The sequence below is a fragment of the Pocillopora verrucosa genome, chromosome 7 (genome assembly GCF_036669915.1).
Source record: "Pocillopora verrucosa isolate sample1 chromosome 7, ASM3666991v2, whole genome shotgun sequence".
Classification (NCBI taxonomy): Eukaryota; Metazoa; Cnidaria; class Anthozoa; order Scleractinia; family Pocilloporidae; genus Pocillopora; species Pocillopora verrucosa.
Window position 1 is genome coordinate 7,369,849 of NC_089318.1, and position 21,382 is coordinate 7,391,230.

Here is a 21,382-nt window from a genome sequence, read left to right on the forward strand (position 1 = left end):
CTGTTCTTACAAATACACTGGTAAGCGTTGTGGTCAGATTACACATCCAAGAAGCTGCACAGCTAACAACGGGGCCTCGCAATCAGGAAAATACGATGTTTTTGATTCAGCCAATAAACCGTTTTCTGTTTACTATGACTTGTAGTTAGAACCTGGCTTTGTATGGGCATTGATACAGTCGTTATCCTTTGCCAATGAGGCCACATATAAGGATAAGGGGTTTGGCACGGATTTCCCCGTGAATGACAATAGCAATGAACCGGACTGGAACTGTTACCGCTTTTCCTTATCACTCATGCGGTCTCTCTCAAACCACTTCACACATCTGAGAGTAACATGCACGCGCTGTTCTGGCAGGTCATTACATATTCGGTGACTGAGGTGGAGGTTGCAAACTGTTTAAGTATATTAACATCCGTCGTATTAACTGTTCTGATTGCACCGCCTACACAAGAATGAATCTTAATGGTGCTTAGTTCGTTAACAGTTTGAAAAGCAAGGAGAAAGAATGCGACTTTGATGGATCTGTAGGAGCCGTTGACAACGCAAATAATTTTGGACGGTATCATTCCGGAGCGATAAATAGGAATCACCGCTGCTCCTCTTCGGATTCTTCTTCAACGCAATACTGGTTTGGGGTTAGACATGAATAGGTTATTCTAAGTTCCAATAATCTACTAAAGCTAGAATGAATTGTGAGTATTAGATAAGGTTTTTGTTTTCTTTAAGGATTCTGACCTTTTCTGGTTGTGGTTGCTTTTTGTTTTGCTTTGTTTTGTTTCTTTTTTTCCCAAAAGGCATTTGGTTTCTAGAAAATTGTCTGTTTTGAAATCGAAGAAATTGATTTGAATCTCGTTACCGTTCCACTTCCGTTACCGTTACCGTCAAACCGAAACAATAAAGACAGCCAATCAGAACAAAATATGATAACACGGGAACATTCAGAATTCAAAGACTAACAAGCAATTGCAAGCGTTGTAATCTGTGATTTTTTTTAGCTTTGCATTGCTTAGGTAGAAGATTAGCCCGAGCTTTGTATACCAAAAATGCAAAGCTAATGCAATCCTGGCTCCCTTTTGAAGCATAAAAACAAGAACAAAATTGCGCTGTGATAGTAGTTTAAAAATAATTCATGGCTAGTATACGTAAGCTAAAATACGAATATGTTCAAATACGCCCTAGGAACCTTAAAAAAAACTTATATCTGTAACATACACAATATTAAAAAGCCTAAAAAAATTTAAATATGTTATCTTCTGGAGTTAGAACCACCAAGGGTAAAGACCAACTAGGGTCTTAGTTGCTATTCAACTAAGTTGCATAGCTTAAGACGAAGACTGAATTGCATAGTTGCACTAAGTTTGTTTGTATAAGATTTGATAGCTATAGGAAGGGGCATCATCACATTTTATTTAATCGCCTGAATGCTGTTTCATCAATTTACATACCCTCAGGTATTACTTTGTTATTTTTATTTAGAGAGAAAGAGACATTTGTGGTAAAATAACTCGAAAACCGATCTCTTCTGCAGCCTTGTAGATACATCTCAGGAGTCAGCAGGATGATAGAAGTCCACTGTCATAAATTTGCACAAAGAAATCTTTACATCTTTGAAGTCGAAAACGACTCACTTTGTATCTGTCACGAGGGGACGCAAATCGTCTGTACTGTAAGTATCCCGGAGAGTCTCCTACATGTTCTTAGACTTTTAGTCTAAGAAAATGTATGGGACTTTTTGAACGCTCCAGGCAGCTTTCCTGTAAGGTGTCATAATCCTATTGCTGCTGACATCCATGTGACAGATAATTGCTTTTGCACTGTTTTCTTTGCCGGCTTATACTTGTCATCAAGTTTCAATAAGACAGCTATCATTTTTCACAAGAATAATGAAGTTTTCGTAAATTGTGATATGTACTTACAGTGCAGACGATTTGCGTCCACTCATGGTCAAGAGGAAGAGTTCACCATGTACCTGGTCGAAGGATTTGAAAAGTGGTTTAATGATAAAAATGCCCTCTCTTTCTCACCAACCGGCTTCAGTCAAAATTGTCATTTAGGAAAGCCCCTTTTGAGACTGATCTTATTACAAAAACTTCGAATTTGTCCTTCTTCTTTGGCTAATTACTATCAAGCCAAGCTTGACCGTCCAGTTTTGTGTAACATTAGTGTACAGATTTGCTTGTGAATATTATGAAAATAAAGGAAACTTCATATAACGAAACTATAAAAAATTACTCAGTTATTAGATGATTTCGAAATTTTTACTTTGTTATTGTGAGTTTGTTTGTTTTGTTTTTGTTAAAGCTTGAAGTTGTAGGAAGTTATTTTATTATTTCTTTTGTATTTTTAGGATAAAATAAGTTGCCATCCGCAACCGAGTGTAAAATGGTAGCTTATCTAAGATAATTATAATTTTTATTGGGGAAACCAGAAGGCCCCCTTAAAGCTAAAAAAATAATGACACAATCTCTATCGTTTTCTGTTAATGAAGCGGCTACATCCCTCACCGACAAAACATTGATCTAATTCAACTATTTACGATTATTTCTGGCTTCTAAATCAAACATACTTACTTAATAAGTTAGAGAGAAGCAACGAAAACTAACAATTTAACCACGTAACATTTGTGAAGGTTTTTCATTGCAAAACAATCCCATTACACTAATTTCCATAACAAATTACGATGTTTGATTCACACTGCTGAATTTCTGCCTTATAAAGACTATTTTTCATGAAGTTTTTCAAACGGGTAAGTACTGGTTATTATCGGTTTGGCACAGACGATCATTTTAAGGCCTGGGGTGGATGACTGCAGAAAAAAAAAAGCCATCAACAATAATGCCTGGAGAAACAGTAAAATTGCTTCGGGTTGTATTCTAGTTCAGCGTTATTATTATTATTACTTCTAGTTTTGATCCCTAGTAGACTCCTCAATGGTGAAGTCTGACCTTAATCTCTCCTTCTCTAGTTGACGCTTTTAAACTGTGAATGGATGGCATACGTTCTTGGATAATTCATATCATTCGGCTCTTATTCAAAATTTACATAATGTGAAGAAGTATCAATGATAACAAGTGTCTAATATTATCATCTATGTTCCTTATTTGCACATCTTTCTAGAGAAGGGTCCGCGTTTGAGAAAGATTTTGTGATATTTTATCATTTTTTCATGCAAATTTTTAAATTCATGAGTGAAACTTTGCACATCGTTGGGCCATTGAAACTTCGAATGAAATATCACTGACAAAGTGTGTTGATCAAAACAAGTTGGACAAATAACAACCGGGTCAATTATTCGTTCTTGCTTGAAAATATAGATAAGTTGAGTGTGTAACGAACGTAAAACTTTCCATCACTTATCAATTACAACGTGGAAAAATAGCCTCGGGGGCCCATTTCCACATGCAAGCTTACGTTCAGGGCGTTAACTCATCTTAGGTTTTTCCAAGCAGCAGTTAACTGATGCAACAATCATGTTAGTGTGGTCACCTCGGGTTAACTCGAACAGGCACCTCAATGACTTTAACAGCTTTCCCTCGTTCATCTCTGATTCATGGCCAAGAGATAATTGTGTAGGTGATTATGACAATTATAGATAATTAGGGAGCTATGTGCCTTATTTTGCTACCATTCGTTTGTTACATGTGATGTGTAAGGATGACTGCTTGTATATATAATCATTATTCCCTCGGTTCAAATCAAGTAACTGAGAGCTCAATGATGCCAATCAAGATATAAAGCCATTAGCGATGAAATTTAGAGAAGGAAGAAATTACCATAATCAGGTGAGGAGCTACACTGTGCCAAAGATGTGGTAAACTTAAGTTGTTTAGTCTATTTTATTCAATTTACTGGGCAGACGAATATCCTGAAGTGATCTACTCTGTCAAAAGTGGAATTCTTATCATGAAAATCAAATAAACCAGGCTACAGTAAATTTCTGCCCCTTGCTTTCAAGCTCTTTTATGTGGGTAGCTTTTCTTCTTAACTCGTCAAAATATCGGTTCTCTTAGCAAAATGAGGCCAAAACTGACGCCCTCTTACCATTAATTTTAAAAATTAAAAAGTTTCGGAACATTACACATTAATAGTCACCGCGACAGAAGGGCTGCCATGTTCGGGGAGTCTTCATATTTTGAAAAACATTGCGATTCTTATTTAAAACACCTTTTAAGGCTGCACTTATGAACCTAAATAATTCACTTAAGTTTTTCTAGTTTTTCGGTTTATTGACTACAATATTTAATTTTTTCCACTTCGGTGAATAATTACTAACTGGCTCTACAGACAGAACTTATGTGTTTTTACAGTCAACGGATACAACATAAGATCAGAGTTTGTTAGCTGACTGGTCTGTATTCTATTTCTTTTCTTAAAGCTGGAAAAGAAACCAGCCATACGGTTGCGAAATTTATAGGTGTAGCGAAACTCGAGATATTATCATTCATCGATGGAAGGAAAGCTTACTTTAAGAGCTTTCATTAATATTGTATATCCTATACTCCTATGGTAAAAAAATAAAATGCGACCCTTTTTAAATATTCAAGTGTGAATAATACATTCCAAATCGTTCTTAGAGTTGACTTTGTAGAGCACAGAGATTCATAAGTGCATCGCTGAAAGAGGATCTTTTAACAACTGATGGTGGGTAGAGTTTCCCTTTTTTGGTTTTGTAACGCAAAACATTTTGAGACGTCTCTTATTTTCAAAACGCTTTTTTTAATAAATGACACACACGAAACTTTTGAAAGTTTTACGTTTCAAGAAACACTCCTTAAACTTGGGCGATTTGATACATGAACGTCAGTCTTTGATAAAGTTCATTGCAGGGGCTGTTTCACTGAGATTTGATATACTTCGACATTAAGCTTTGCATTCAACTAACTGCAACCGACATACTTTTAATCAGCAATTACTGGTTCGTGTATTTTTTTTATATCAGTTCCATTTTCCAATATATCTCCCTCCATTGTAATCTGGGCAATGAAGAGAAATCCGCATTTGAGCATACAATCAATTCTTTATAAACTGTGTTCAGCTTAGGCTAAACTGCAGGGAACGTTTACGGCTCCTTTTGTAGAGCATTCCTAACACAAACCGTCGAGGAGCAATTTCGTTTGGGCTTGAATGTTTGCCTAGTCTTCTTTTCAAAATTCCGCAAATATGTGATTCTGTAGTGAAGATCGACTTTACAGCGAGACGGATACACTCTTTTCAGTCTTTCAAAACGTTTACTGACTCAGAAGAAGGTCTCAATATGGTAATGGCTCTTTCGGCTAACGACTAAAATTTTGGCAATTTAATGCTAACTATTATTTTTTTTCCGTCGCAATTAAGCAAGAGACCCAAATATCTATTTGTTTCGTTCCAAATTACCCCATGCTTATCAGAAATAATCATGTATCTTTTTTTTCTTCACATTAGTAGTGCTATTGCTATGGGCATCGTACAATATCTCCAAGTCGTGCTATTTGTATTCAGTTTGACCCTCTCCACTGAGGCACAGGAAAAAGTTACTTGTCAAAACTTTAAGTTTGCTATCGATCGCGATGTCATCCATAACCAAATTCTTGAGGGTCACGTGTTTGAAAAATTGACAGTTCCAAAGGCCATTGACTGTTACTTGAAGTGCAAAGATGACTGCTTGTGTGTATCCATGAATTATTTCCCTCTGTCCAAAGAAAACAATTGTGAGCTCAACAACGCTAACAAAGACATGGAGCCAGCGGCGATGAAATGGAGGCAAGGGGGAAATTATTATGATTTGGTGAGAAGCTACACGGTGAAGGTGAGATAAGATTATTTATTTAATTCCTTACTCATTTATTTATCAACTTCCGTAAACAAAGTAAATATCCCAAGATGTTCAAGTTCGTAAATAAAATAAGTATTTCCACACGATCAAGTTTTGCGGTACTCCTTAAAAAAAAGATGTGTTATATGTCAGTCCGAGCCAAAGACAATTTTGTGCATGCCGTTTTGTCTGCGATATGATTGGTCTAGACAAAACCAAAACAAACTGATTTGGCTGAGAGAGGATTGGATCCGTTCCCTTTCTCACAAACTATTTTCTTAACGGCCATGTCGTAATGCGAAGGGAACGGCAGGACAGACATGACTACAAATTTCATAAAGACATCATTGGCTTACCCATTGCTGTATTACTGCATTTCAAATCTACTTGCAATGGAAATTTCATCTCCATTCTGGCACCCCGTTATGTGTTGTACGCACACGTACTTTGCTCGCACTGTTTGTTATCGATTCGATCAGATTCCGGTGAGATTTTTTTTCGATGGGTGCTAAAAAGTATATGCCAACCCAATTCTATGAGCATGCTGAGCTAAAACATCCTTTGAATGTTGCTGTAGGGTGGAGGCAAATACGCACCAGAGAAGCATCATTGCATCAACAGATGCTGCCGCACCAATCCTTGTCTCAATGGAGGAGTATGTCAGGAGATTTGTGACACTCATAGCACCAGGTTTAACTGTACCTGTCCTAACACATACTCTGGTCAGCGGTGTGAGAAGATGAAACATCCGAGAAGCTGCAAAGACATAGCTAAGAACGGTGCCTCGACATCAGGAAAATACGACATCTACGATTCAAGCAATAAACGGTTTTCTGTTTACTGTGACTTGCAGTCTGAACCCGACTTTGCATGGACGTTAATACAATCGTTATCCTTGTCCAAGAGAAATGCCTTCAATTATACTGGGTTTGGCAAAAACTTTGAGATTGATATTGAAGTGGGGGAAGTTAATTGGAACGAGTTCCGACTATCCTTATCACAGATGCAGTATCTTGCTAATCACTCCACACATCTGAGAGCAACTTGTAACTTTTCTACGGATGGTCTGCAGTATACGGACTACGCACGCGCTAAGCTGGCAGGTCATGACATTTTTGGTACCTGGAACACCTGCCAGATGTACGAATATGTCAATATCCGAGGAATCAATTGTTCTAATTGCACCGCCCTCACAAAACAGCAGGAAGATGTGTCCTGGCACATAAGGAGTTACAATAGCACACAATTCGGATGTGAATTTAATGGAAAACCAGGTGGAGTGCCCGATGAAAAAAATTTCGGAAAATTTCACAACAAGTATATAAATCTGGATCACCGGTGCTCGTTTTCTCCTGCTTCTACAACGCAGCATTGGTTTGGAGCTAAATGTGACGTGTAACTTTTTGCGAATTCATTTCCTTTCATAGAAAAGGAAACACAGCCAACTGAAAGCAAGAAAACATCGGAGCAAGGCATCATGTGCCTCCAAGTTTGGCCCATTTAGGAGCTGAACTTGAACTAAACGTTTAATATCTCAGATAGTTACACTGACCTTTATCACAGAAGAATGTAGACATGCACAAGAGCGACGTCATAAGCAACCTTAGATACGTAGCGTCCATATTTGAATAGTTGAAATAAGTAGGCGGTCTCTGTACAAACACTTTTTACCTGCACATTCATCTTTTCATGTAATGTTCAGTAGATAGTACACTTACATCTTAAAAGCCAAAGGTCGATAAAATTGGCCTTTTTTCGAATTCGTCTTTGAAAACGCATTCAGAGCTCACCATTAGTTGATTTATGCAAATTATTTTCAAGCAAGTGACTAATCGTAAGTTAAAATGCTTGTGTCTAGATTCAGAGATGTTTAAATAACTCTGTACGCTATTAATCTAATTATGACATGTTTTGTCGTCGTAGGGCGGTATTTTCTTGACTCAGTCAATTAACCGTTTTCTCTTTACTGATAATTGAAAATTAGCTTCGGCTTTGTTAGTTTGATCATTAGTAAAACTAAGCTTTAAGTTTAGGTTTCTTGATTTCGCTTTAAAAAATCCGTACTTTGAGGAGAAATGGTATTTACTTAGTGACAGGGAGATTCTAGCAATTTCTCCTAAGTGATAAATATGTACAGCTTTGCTAGATTTTAATATTAGGGACTCGATGCATAACTGTGAGAAGCCCTCAACAGCCTCTCTTTCACAAGGACTAAGGTACTTAAATGCTTCGTTAGGATCACTGCTTACTTTATAACATTGCAAATTTGTTCATAAAACAATTTTTGAAATGTTCAAAATGTAGGAGATGAAGTAGGTATAGTAGTTGGGTCAGATGTTTGTCAAGAAAAGCACCAGTGAAGTGTAAAGGTCATTCAGGATTGTTGTACATAATGTGAGACATCATCTTATTATAGCATCATTCCAGACTTTTCCTTAAAGCTTGTGGATTTACAGCGACATTACACTGTTGGACGCGCTGGCATATACATTATTAAATACAAATCCAAGTGACGATGAAGTTATATTCTAGTTATAAAGTTCATTATTTGAAATCTACGTTTCCGAAGTTTGAAACGTTCAATGATAAAATTGACGATTTTAGAAGCTTTTAAAGTTATGCCATTTTCCCCTCAAAAGTGGTATTCGAATTGCGCGAAAAAACCGCTGACGTCACTTTGGTAACATAAAATCGAATTCAGTATGGCGAATAGTATGAAAGATACGCGGCAACGAGGGCGATATTGTGTTGCTGGTGCCCCGGCTCTGATCAGCAAAGCTCTCAGAATATATCGTTCCGCCACCGGGCATAGAATGTTTCAGTTCCCGAACGATCCCGACTGTGAGAGGAAAATGGGTGAAATTTGTCTGCAGACAAAGACACGATCTTAACGATCCAACTTGGCCGTAAACGTCGCTTTGTTGGGCAAATTTTGAAGAATTATGCTATGAGTGAAACTTTTCCATATTAAACAGCATGATGAAGGCTCAAGGGATGAAGATGAGGCGCTTTTTGAGAAACGACACTGTGCCAACCAGGGACACTAGTTTTGTGTTTCTGTACCGTTTCCTTAAATTGTTTTTCTATTTTTTCTCTTTGCGTACTAATACTGCTTAGAAAAGTCATTCCAAAAATTCAGCTCCTTTAATGTACAAATAACTTAAAAGAAACCCAGTTGAAATATCATCAAAGGTGGCGGATGCAAAAGTAAGGATAAGTGAGGTAATTTCCAATTGGATATAGCATAATATATCTGGATCGCCATGTACACTGTACCTTAGATTCTCATTTTAATCTCGGTCAATTTATTTATATCAGATATTTAACCTGTCATCGAGATATTCGACCCCGGAGAACGATGGCCCCTTTGTCAATAAGTATTACGTAATCGCTTTCGCGTCAAAAGAAGAGAACACTTTAAGGCGCTGGTTAAGATCTTGCCGAACGTCTTAAGCGCCGTTTATACCGCGTTCCACTATAGTACGATCACCTACCTATTCATGATTTTTTGCTTTTTCCCTTCGTGTGCTCTGATTGCTACGAACTCATTTTTAAATGTCTTAGTATAATTATTAAGATATCCAACTAATTTGTAGGTTTTTAAGGTCCACCATGAGTGTTCTTCGCTATCTACGCACGATGTTGTTGGTATCTCAGCTCACTCAGACCAATAAGGCGCAGCCAACAGTAAATTGTCAAAACTCATAATCACATTCTTGAGGGTCACGTGTTTCAAAGATTGACAGTCCACAGCGCCACCCAGTGTCACGTGAAGTGCTAAGATGACTGCCTGTGGGTATCCATGAATTATTTCCCTCTGTTCAAAGAAAATAACTGTGAGCTCAACGACGCTAACAAAGACGCAGAAAAAGCCGCAATGATATGGAGGAAATTATTATGATTTGGTGAGAAGCTAGACGGTGAAGGAGAGAGATAGAATCGTTTGCTGTTGATAGAATTGCCTTATTTATTTATTTTTTTGTTACTTACATTTTTATCACAACATAGCGCGCGCGCAAGGCCCAACTATATCCTAAGGGAGCTACCATGATAAAAATCATTATTTATCATATAAACTACGATGTTATACAAGGATCTGCAGCTCTGACAAAAGCCGTAAGAACACACGTGAAAGAATACGATATTTTTTCACGTGTGTTTGATAACGCCAATCAGCTGCTGACAAATCACTCGCCTTTCGCGTCACTCGGCCAGGTTGATAAATGAACGGCAAAGCCCTCAACATTCTCAATAGAAGGTAATTTGTCCGCGGAACTTTCTCGGATTATGGCGGCTAAAACATTTAATAATTTCGTACCGCTTACAGGGAGTGACGTTCAAACTTTCCTAGAAGGGAAAGAAAACCAATATATGAAAAGAAAAACCCAAAGTTACGTATTCAGTGACTTTGGTAATGGCCTTTGTCGTGGCTGAGAACGGAAATCGACAACTGGAAGATTTGTCACAGGCCGATTTTGGCTGTTTACTTGAAAGACTTCTTCTGTCGGTAAGTAAAAAATTCAATAAATGAGAATTTCGTAAATTTAAAATTCCGCCCATTGTTGTCTTTGTAATCATGATTCAAAGCATTTTTCCATCTTGAGCCTTAGCGCCAACGCACTGTACGATTGTCGATGCTTCAATTTATTTTCTTTCATTGTTGACGTCAGCTTTCTCGTCACTAATGCGCTATTGTTTTTATATGATAAACAAAATAATACAAGGTCGCTTTTTGAGTGTTCAACTCGACATTTCATATCCACGCGCGCCCATGCATTATTCTCTAAAAATAGTGCACGTCTGTGCATTCATAACATGACTTGTGCAGTATCACTTCTGCTAAAAGTCCTGTCGAGTTTAGCGGCGAGAATTCAAAACTATCAGTTAAGACTATCTTTCCGTTCTATCCCTATTTAGAAAGACCTTTGTGGCTCAAAATGCAAACAAAATATGCTGAATAAGACTGGTTTCGAGAAACAATGAGCATTTCTTTTTCTCTTCAAGCGACGAAATTAGTTTCGGAGTTGACAATACTTTATTCACAAACGCGATGGGAATTATGGCTGAAAACAGAACTGAGTATTCTGACTTCAACTGAGGCTTTGCGACACTGGGAACTCTTCATTACAACGGAAAATATTATTTTGAAGCGTTGTTATGTACCCAAAGTTTTGTTCAACAGAAGATTTTGTTGTGAAATCGTACAATTTTCAGAATTTTTAACTCAAAGTTAAACAATATTCAGGTTGCAAATTTTGGTAAACAACAATTCGAGCAACGTAAATCTATCACAAGTGTCTCGTAGATGCGAGAGATTTGTAAGTTTTTGCTCAGCTTTTTGAATAGTTGATATCAGTTTTGAGGGTTCATTTTTATCCTAAAAGTATTGTTAAATAGCAGATTTTAATTTTAAAAACCTTACAATTATTTCAGTATTTTCAAAATCTTCAACATAAACCTACGCAATTTTTGGCCTTGAATTCTAGTAAACAACGATTCAAGCATATTGAATCTACTACGCGCTCTTGTAAATGCAAGAAATTCGTTCGTTTTTTGCCTCTGAGCAGAAAATGTTCAATTCTTTGAATAAAGATTTGGTCTGGAAATATTTCTTGGTCGTTTTTACCTTTTCATTTATTCATAGTTTTCGGGTAGAACATGATTACCTGGTAAATCGGACAAAGTTGTAATAAACTCTATTTTATCGAGAACAACTTGTGTCTGCATGCTATGTTATATGGAAATTTTTTCAGTTCATACTTTAGCTGTGCGTGTATCGAGTTATGAATCCACTTGGGAAGTTCGAAGAGCACTCAAGCAACTCTTACGCTTCTCTCGTGTTCTTAAAACTTATATCCTGCGTGCATCTCTAACTTGATATACGCACGTATCGAGGACAACTTGTGTCTGCATGCTATGTTATATGGAAATTTTTTCAGTTCATACTTTAGCTGTGCGTGTATCGAGTTAATAATCTACTTGGGAAGTTTGAAGAGCACTCAAGCAACTCTTACGCTTCTCTCGTGCTCTTAAAACTTATATCCTGCGTGCATCTCTAACTTGATATACGCACGTTAAGCATGTAGCAATTCTTTATTGTACGTCCCCCGGGCCCCCCCCCCCTCAAATTCACTTATGGATATCTGCACCGCTGGAATTTACTTTAATCAAAGAATAGTTTAAGAACATCGCCGAACATCGCGGCGTTAATAGATGCTGCAGTCAGAATCCCTGCCTCAATGGGGGAGTATGTTAGGAGATTTGTGACAATCACCGCCCCAGGTTTAACTGTACCTGTTCTTACAAATACACTGGTAAGCGTTGTGGTCAGATTACACATCCAAGAAGCTGCACAGCTAACAACGGGGCCTCGCAATCAGGAAAATACGATGTTTTTGATTCAGCTAATAAACCGTTTTCTGTTTACTATGACTTGCAGTCAGAACCTGGCTTTATATGGGCATTGATACAGTCGTTATCCTTTGCCAATGAGGCCACATATAAGGATAAGGGGTTTGGAACGGATTTCCCCATGAATGACAATAGCAATGAACCGGACTGGAACTGTTACCGTTTTCCTTATCACTTATGCAGTCTCTCTCAAACCACTTCACACATCTGAGAGTAACATGCACGCGCTGTTCTGGCAGGTCATTACATATTCGGTGACTGAGGTGGAGGTTGCAAACTGTTTAAGTATATTAACATCCGTCGTATTAACTGTTCTGATTGCACCGCCTACACAAGAATGAATCTTAATGGTGCTTAGTTCGTTAACAGTTTGAAAAGCAAGGAGAAAGAATGCGACTTTGATGGATCTGTAGGAGCCGTTGACAACGCAAATAATTTTGGACGGTATCATTCCGGAGCGATAAATAGGAATCACCGCTGCTCCTCTTCGGATTCTTCAACGCAATACTGGTTTGGGGTTAGACATGAATAGGTTATTCTAAGTTCCAATAATCTACTAAAGCTAGAATGAGTTGTGAGTATTAGATAAGGTTTTTGTTTTCTTTAAGGATTCTGACCTTTTCTGGTTGTGGTTGCTTTTTGTTTTGCTTTGTTTTGTTTCTTTTTTTCACAAAAGGCCTTTGATTTCTCGAAAATTGTCTGTTTTGAAATCGAAGAAATTGATTTGAATCTCGTTACCGTTCCACTTCCGTTACCGTTACCGTCAAACCGAAACAATAAAGACAGCCAATCAGAACAAAATATGATATCACGGGAACATTCAGAATTCAAAGACTAACAAGCAAACTATTGTAATCTGTGATTTTTTTTAGCTTTGCATTGCTTAGGTAGAAGATTAGCCCGAGCTTTGTATACCAAAAATGCAAAGCTAATTCAATCCTGGCTCCCTTTTGAAGCATAAAAACAAGAACAAAATTGCGCTGTGATAGCAGTTTAATAATAATTCATGGCCATACGAATATGTTCAAATACGCCCTAGGAACCTTAAAAAAACTTGTATCTGTAACATACACAATATAATATAACATAACATGGTTCGAAATTAAATTAAAAAGCCTAAAAAATTGAAATATGTTATCTTCTGGAGTTAGAACAACCAAGGGTAAAGACCAACTAGGGTCTTAGTTGCTATTCAACTAGGTTGCATAGCTTAAGACGAGGACTGAATTGCATAGTTGCATTAAGTTTGTTTGTATAGGATTTGATAGCTATAGGAAGGGGCATCATCACATTTTATTTAATCGTCTGAATGCTGTTTCATCAATTTACATACCCTCAGGTATTACTTTGTTATTTTTATTTAGAGAGAAAGAGACATTTGTGGTAAAATAACTCGAAAACCGATCTCTTCTGCAGCCTTGTAGATACATCTCAGGAGTCAGCAGGATGATAGAAGTCCACTGTCATAAATTTGCACAAAGAAATCTTTACATCTTTGAAGTCGAAAACGACTCACTTTGTATCTGTTGTCAAGAGGAAGAGTTTACCATGTACCTGGTCGAAGGATTTGGAAAGTGGTTTAATGATAAAAATGCCCTCTCTTTCTCACCAACCGGCTTCAGTCAAAATTGTCATTTAGGAAAGCCCCTTTTGAGACTGAGATCTAATTACAAAAACTTCGAATTTCTCCTTCTTCTTTGGCTAATTACTATCAAGCCAAGCTTGAACGTCCAGTTTTGTGTAACATTAGTGTACAGGTTTGCTTGTGAATATTATAAAAATAAAGGAAACTTCATATAACAAAACTATAAAGGATTACTCAGTTATTAGATGATTTCGAAATTTTTACTTTTTTTATTGTGAGTTTGTTTGTTTTGTTTTTGTTAAAGCTTGAAGTTGTAGGAAGTTATTTTATTATTTCTTTTGTATTTTTAGGACAAAATAAGTTGCCACCCGCAACCGAGTGTAAAATGGTAGCTTATCTAAGATAATTATAATTTTTATTGGGGAAACCAGAAGGCTAAAAAAAATAATGACACAATCTCTATCGTCTTCTGTTAATGAAGCGGCTACATCCCTCACCGACAAAACATTGATCTAATTCAACTATTTACGATTATTTCTGGCTTCTAAATCAAACATACTTACTTAATAAGTTAGAGAGAAGCAACGAAAACTAAAAATTTAACGACGTAACATCTGTGAAGGTTTTTCATTGCAAAATGATCTCATTACACTAATTTCCAAAACAAATTACGATGTTTGATTTACAGTACTCGTGTTTATTTTGAATTTCTGCCATATACAGATTCTTTTTCATGAAGTTTTTCAAACGAGTAAGTACTGTTTATTATCGGTTTGGCACGGACGATCATTTTACGGCCTGGGTGCGTGTCTTTCGTCTGGGGTGGATGACTGCAGAAAAAAAAAAAAGACATCAACAATAATGCCTGGAGAAACAGTAAAATTGCTTCGGGTTGTATTCTATTTCAGCGTTATTATTATTATTACTTCTAGTTTTGATCCCTAGTAGACTCCTCAATGGTGAAGTCTGACCTTAATCTCTCCTTCTCTAGTTGACGCTTTTAAACTGTGAATGGATGGCATGCGTTCTTGGATAATTCATATCATGCGGCTCTTATTCAAAATTTACATAATGTGAGGAAGTATCAATGATAACAAGTGTCTAATATTATCATCTATGTTCCTTATTTGCACATCTTTCTAGAGAAGGGTTAGAGTCTGAGAAAGATTTTGTGATATTTTATCATTTTTTCATGCAAATTTTTAAATTCATGAGTGAAACTTTGCACATCGTTGGGCCATTGAAACTTCGAATGAAATATCACTGGCAAAGTGTGTTGATCAAAACAAGTTGGACAAATAACAACCGGGTCAATTATTCGTTCTTGCTTGAAAATATAGATAAGTTGAGTGTGTAACGAACGTAAAACTTTCCATCACTTATCAATTACAACGTGGAAAAATAGCCTCGGGGGCCCATTTCCACATGCAAGCTTACGTTCAGGGCGTTAACTCATCTTAGGTTTTTCCAAGCAGCAGTTAACTGATGCAACAATCATGTTAGTGTAGTCACCTCGGGTTAACTCGAACAGGCACCTCAATGACTTCAACAGCTTTCCCTCGTTCATCTCTGATTCATGGCCAAGAGATAATTGTGTAGGTGATTATGACAATTATAGATAATTAGGAAGCTATGTGCCTTATTTTGCTACCATTCGTTTGTTACATGTGATGTGTAAGGATGACTACTTGTATATATAATCATTATTCCCTCGGTTCAAATCAAGCAACTGAGAGCTCAATGATGCCAATCAAGATATAAAGCCATTGGCGATGAAATTTAGAGAAGGAAGAAATTACCATAATCAGGTGAGGAGCTACACTGTGCCAAAGATGTGGTAAACTTAAGTTGTTTAGTCTATTTTATTCAATTTACTGGGCAGACGAATATCCTGAAGTGATCTACTCTGTCAAAAGTGGAATTCTTATCATGAAAATCAAATAAAACAGGCTACAGTAAATTTCTGCCCTTGCTTTCAAGCTCTTTTATGTGGGTAGCTTTTCTTCTTAACTCGTCAAAATATCGGTTCTTTTAGCAAAATGAGGCCAAAATTGACGCCCTTTTACAATTAATTTTAAAAATTAAAAAGTTTCGGAACATTATACATTAATAGTCACCGCGACAGAAGGGCTGCCATGTTCGAAAGTCGAACTTGACGGGGGGTCTTCATATTTTGAAAAACATTGCGATTCTTATTGAAAACATCTTTTAAAGCTGCACTTATGAACCTAAATAATTCACTTAAGTTTTTCTAGTTTTTCGGTTTATTGACTACAATATTTAATTTTTTCCACTTCGGTGAATAATTACTAACTGGCTCTACAGACAGAACTTATGTGTTTTTACAGTCTACGTATACAACATAAGATCAGAGTTTGTTAGCTGACTGGTCTGTATTCTATTTCTTTTCTTAAAGCTGGAAAAGAAACCAGCCATACGGTTGCGAAATTTATATGTGTAGCGAAACTCGAGATATCATCATTCATCGATGGAAGGAAAGCTTACTTTAAGAGCTTTCATTAATATTGTATATCCCATACTCCTATGGTAAAAAAATAAAATGCGACCCTTTTTAAATATTCAAGTGTGAATAATACATTCCAAATCGTTCTTAGAGTTGACTTTGTAGAGCACAGAGATTCATAAGTGCATCGCTGAAAGAGGATCTTTTAACAACTGATGGTGGGTAGAGTTTCCCTTCTTGGTTTTGTAACGGAAAACATTTTGAGACGTCTCTTATTTTCAAAACGCTTTTTTTTAATAAATGACACACGAAACTTTTGAAAGTTTTACGTTTCAAGAAACACTCCTTAAACTTGGGCGATTTGATACATGAACGTCAGTCTTTGATAAAGTTCATTGCAGCGGCTGTTTCACTGAGATTTGATATACTTCGACATTTAGCTTTGCATTCAACTAACTGCAACCGACATACTTTTAATCAGCAATTACTGGTTCGTGTATTTTTTTATATCAGTTCCATTTGCCAATATATCTCCCTCCATTGTAACCTGGGCAATGAAGAGAAATCAGCTTAGCATTTGAGCATAAAATCAATTCTTTATAAACTGTGTTCAGCTTAGGCTAAACTGCAGGGAACGTTTACGGCTCCTTTTGTAGAGCATTCCTAACACAAACCGTCGAATGTTTGCCTAGTCTTCTTTTCAAAATTCCGCAAATATGTGATTCTGTAGTGAAGATCGACTTTACAGCGAGACGGATACACTCTTTTCAGTCTTTCAAAACGTTTACTGACTCAGAAGAAGGTCTCAATATGGTAATGGCTCTTTCGGCTAACGAATAAAATTTTGGCAATTTACTGCTAACTATTATTTTCTTTCCGTCGCAATTAAGCAAGAGACCCAAATATCTATATGTTTCGTTCCAAATTACCCCAAGCTTATCAGAAATAATCATGTATCTTTTTTTTCTTCACATTAGTAGTGCTATTGCTATGGGCATCGTACAATATCTCCAAGTCGTGCTGTTTGTATTCAATTTGACCCTCTCTATTGAGGCACAGAAAAAAGTAACTAGTCAAAACTTCAAGTTTGCTATCGATGACGATGTCATCCATAACCAAATTCTTGAGGGTCACGTGTTTGAAAGATTGACAGTCCCAAACGCCATCCAGTGTCACTTGAAGTGCAAAGATGACTGCCTGTGTGTATCCATGAACTATTTCCCTCTTTCCAAAGAAAACAATTGTGAGCTTAACGATGCTAACAAAGAGATGGAGCCAGCGGCGATGAAATGGAGGCAAGGGGGAAATTATTATGATTTGGTGAGAAGCTACACGGTGAAGGTGAGATAAGATTATTTATCTAATTCCTTATTCATTTATTTATGAACTTTCTTAAATAAAGTAAATATCCCAAGATGTTCAAGTTCGTAAATTAAATAAATATTTCCACATGATCAAGTTTTGCGGTACTCCTTAAAAAACAGTTGTGTTATATGTCAGTCCGGGCCAAAGACAATTTTGTGCATACTGATCATTCTGCGATATGATTGATCTAGACAAAACTAAAACAAACTGATTTGGCTAAGAGAGGATTGGGTTCATTCTCTTCCTCATGTTGTAATGCGAAGGGAACAGCAGAACAGATGTGACTACAAATTTCATAAAGACATCATTGACTTTACCATTGTTGTATTGCTGCATTTCAAATCTAATTTTGATGGATATTTCATCTCCTTTCTGGTGCCCCGCTATGTGTGGTCTCACATGGTTCCAGAACTACCTAGGATCTCGTACACAACGAGTACGATTTGGACAGGACTTGTCACCAAGCCTCCCCATTGAGTATGGTGTTCCACAGGGATCCCTGCTGGGACCACTACTTTTCGTTATATACATCAATGACCTGCCAAGCTGTCTCAAAAACACGCACATTAGTATGTATGCTGATGATACAGTCATCTATTGCTCGGGTGCAAACCCAAAGGAGATAAAGAAGGCCCTTCAAGAAGACCTAGAGCGGGTTGTAACTTGGATGGATATAAATCGTCTGATTCTGAACAAAGAGAAAACAAAGGGAATTCTTTTCGGGACGAGACAAAGGCTGGAAGCCGTCGCAAACTTTTACATCACCATAAGTGGTACCAATGTCGAGATGGTCAGTAAATTCACATACTTGGGCGTTACCCTCGATGAGGAACTGAAATGGAAAATACACGCTGAAGATGTTCACAAGAAAGTATCCAAGCGACTCGGTCTCCTCAGACGAATACGCTCCACTCTTACTTTACAAGCAGCACAAGCGGTATACAAATGCATTATTGAACCAATTTTTAGTTACGCAGACACAGCCTGGGGTGAACTACCCGAGAGCAGTATCACTAGTCTGCAACGATTACAAAATCGAGCCGCGAAAATCGTCACCTGTCAGAAAAGTACAAAGACAGCCCGAAATATTGTAAATTGGCCAGATTTAGAAACACTGCGAAAAATACACAAATGTATTTTAGTATATAAATGTTTACGGAATTTCGTTCCTATATACTTAAAAAACTATTTTAAGGTAAACAATGATGTACACAATTACAACACTAGGCAGAGGAGAAATATTCACCCAAATAAAACAAATCTTGTTCTTGGGGGGCGAACTTTTAAAAATTCAGGGCGTTTAGCTTTTAACTCACTGCCAAGCAGAATCAAAGAGGCAAGTTCTCTAGCAATTTTTAAACGCCTTCTTAAAGGACATTTTATCTGATTTTTTTTTTTCTCCCCTTTTGTAAATTTTAGCAAATTTCACCTAACCTTGTAATCTTATTGTAAATGTTTATATGTAATTTTTATTGAACCCAGGGCCCCTAAGGATACCAGCCTTGCAGCTGACTGGGCTACCCTGGTAAAATAAAGTTGTCTTGTCTTGTCTTGTCTTGTTGTAGGCACTCGTACTTTGCTCGCACTGTTTGTTATCGATTCGATCCGTTTCCGGTGAGATTTTTCGACGGTTGCTAAAGCGCACGTGCTAATCCAATTCGATGAGTATGGTAAGCTAAAAAATCCTTCGAATGTTGCTGTAGGGTGGAGACAAATACACACCAGAGAAGCATCATTGCATCGACAGATGCTGCCGCACCAATCCTTGTCTCAATGGAGGTGTATGTCAAGAGATTTGTGACGCTCACAGCACCAGGTTTAACTGTACCTGTCCTAACACATACTCTGATCAGCGGTGTGAGAAGATGAAACATCCGAGAAGCTGCAAAGACATAGCTATGAACGGTGCCTCGACATCAGGAAAATGCGACATCTATAATTCAGACAATGAACGGTTTTCTGTTTACTGTGACTTGCAGTCTGAACCTGGCTTTCTATGGACGTTAATACAATCGTTATCCTTGTCCAAGAGAAATGCCTTCAATTATGCAGAGTTTGGCAAAAACTTTGAGATTGATATTAGAGAGGGGGAAGTTAATTGGAGCGAGTTCCGACTATCCTTATCACAGATGCAGTCTCTTGCTATTTACTCCACACATCTGAGAGCAACTTGTAACTTTTCTACGGATGGTCTGCAGTATACGGACTACGCACGCGCTAAGCTGGCAGGTCATAACATTTTTGGTACCTGGGACACCTGCCAGATGTACGAATATGTTAATATCCGGGGAAACTCTTGTTCTAATTGCACCGCCTTGACAAAACAGCAGGAAAATGTGTCCTGGCACATAAGGAGTTACAATAGCATAGAAGAGGGATGTGAATTTGATGGAAAACCAGGTGGAGTCCCCGATGAAAAAAATTTCGGAAAATTTCACAACATGTATATTAATACGGATCACCGCTGCTCGTTCTCTCCTGCTTCTACAACGCAGCATTGGTTTGGAGCTAAATGTGACGTGTGACTTTTTGCGAGTGCATTTCCTTTCTCAGAAAAGGAAACACAGCCAACTGAATGCAAGAAAACATCGGAGCAAGGCTAAGAACTAACAATAACATCATGTGTTTCCAAGTTTGGTCCAATTAGGAGTTAAACTTGAACTAAACGTTTAATATTTCAGTTAGTTACACTGAGTCTATATCACAGAAGAATGCAGACGTGCACAAGAGCGACGTCATAAGCAACCTTAGGTACACAGCGTCCACATTTTAATAGTTGAAGTAAGTAGGTGGCCTCTCTACAAACACTTTTTACCTGCACTTTCATCTTTTCATGTAATGTTCAATAGATAGTAAACTTATATATTAAAAGTCAAAGGTCGATAAAATTGGCCTTTTTCATATTCGTCTTTTAAAACGCATTCAGGGCTCACCATTAGTTGATTTTTGCAAATTATTTTCAAGCCAGTGACTAATCGTAAGTTGAAATGTTTGTGTTTAGATTCAGAGATGTTTAAATAACTTCGTACGCTATTAATCTAATTATGACATGTTTTCTCGTCGTAGGGCGACATTTTCTTGACTCGGTCAATTAACCGTTTTCTCTTTACTAATAATTGAAAATTAGCTTCGGCTTCGTTAGTTTGATCATTAGTAAAACCAAGCTTTAAGTTTAGGTTTCTTGATTTCTCTTTAAAAAATCAGTACAGTGAGGAGAAATGGTATTTACTTAGTGGCAGGGAGATGTTATTAATTTCTCCTAAGAGATAAATATGTACAGCTTTGCTTGATTTTAATATTAGGGACTCGATACATAACTGCGAGAAGCCCTCAACAGCCTCACTTTCACAAGGACTAAGGTACTTAAGTGCTTCGTTAGGATCACTGCTTACATTAAAACATTACACATTTGTTCATGAAACAATTTTTGAAATGTTCAAAATGTAGGAGATGAAGTAAGTATAGTAGTTGGAGCAGGTGTTTGTCAAGAGAAGCACCAGGTATTGTTGTACATAATGTGAGACATCATCTTATTATATTATCATATTAGTTGTGAACGATTGTTGCTCATCGTAATGTTACGAACTTGTGCTCGTCTTTTTCAAAGTTGCATTCCAAACTTTTACTTTAAGCTTGTGGATTTACAGCGACATTACACTGTTGGACGCGCTTTCAATACATTATTAAATACAAATCCAAGTGACCATGAAGGTATATTGTAGTTATAAAGTTTATTATTTGAAATCTACAATCCGAAGTTTGA

General features: G+C 37.3%; 2 protein-coding genes across 2 annotated transcripts; both read left to right on the forward strand.

The window, feature by feature from the left end:
* Nucleotides 1-5,437: 5,437 nt before the first annotated feature.
* On the forward strand, nucleotides 5,438-7,458 carry LOC136282412 (uncharacterized). Its single transcript, XM_066170057.1, has 2 exons — nucleotides 5,438-5,788; nucleotides 6,372-7,458. The coding sequence occupies exons 1-2, from the start codon at nucleotides 5,438-5,440 to the stop codon at nucleotides 7,191-7,193; spliced, it is 1,173 nt and encodes a 390-aa protein (XP_066026154.1). The 3' UTR covers nucleotides 7,194-7,458.
* An 8,973-nt stretch (nucleotides 7,459-16,431) lies between these two features.
* On the forward strand, nucleotides 16,432-20,144 carry LOC136282104 (uncharacterized). Its single transcript, XM_066169335.1, has 3 exons — nucleotides 16,432-16,472; nucleotides 17,232-17,595; nucleotides 19,323-20,144. Exons 2-3 carry the CDS (start codon nucleotides 17,245-17,247, stop codon nucleotides 20,142-20,144), a joined length of 1,173 nt encoding a protein of 390 aa, XP_066025432.1. The 5' UTR covers nucleotides 16,432-16,472; nucleotides 17,232-17,244.
* The last annotated feature ends 1,238 nt before the right edge of the window (nucleotides 20,145-21,382 follow it).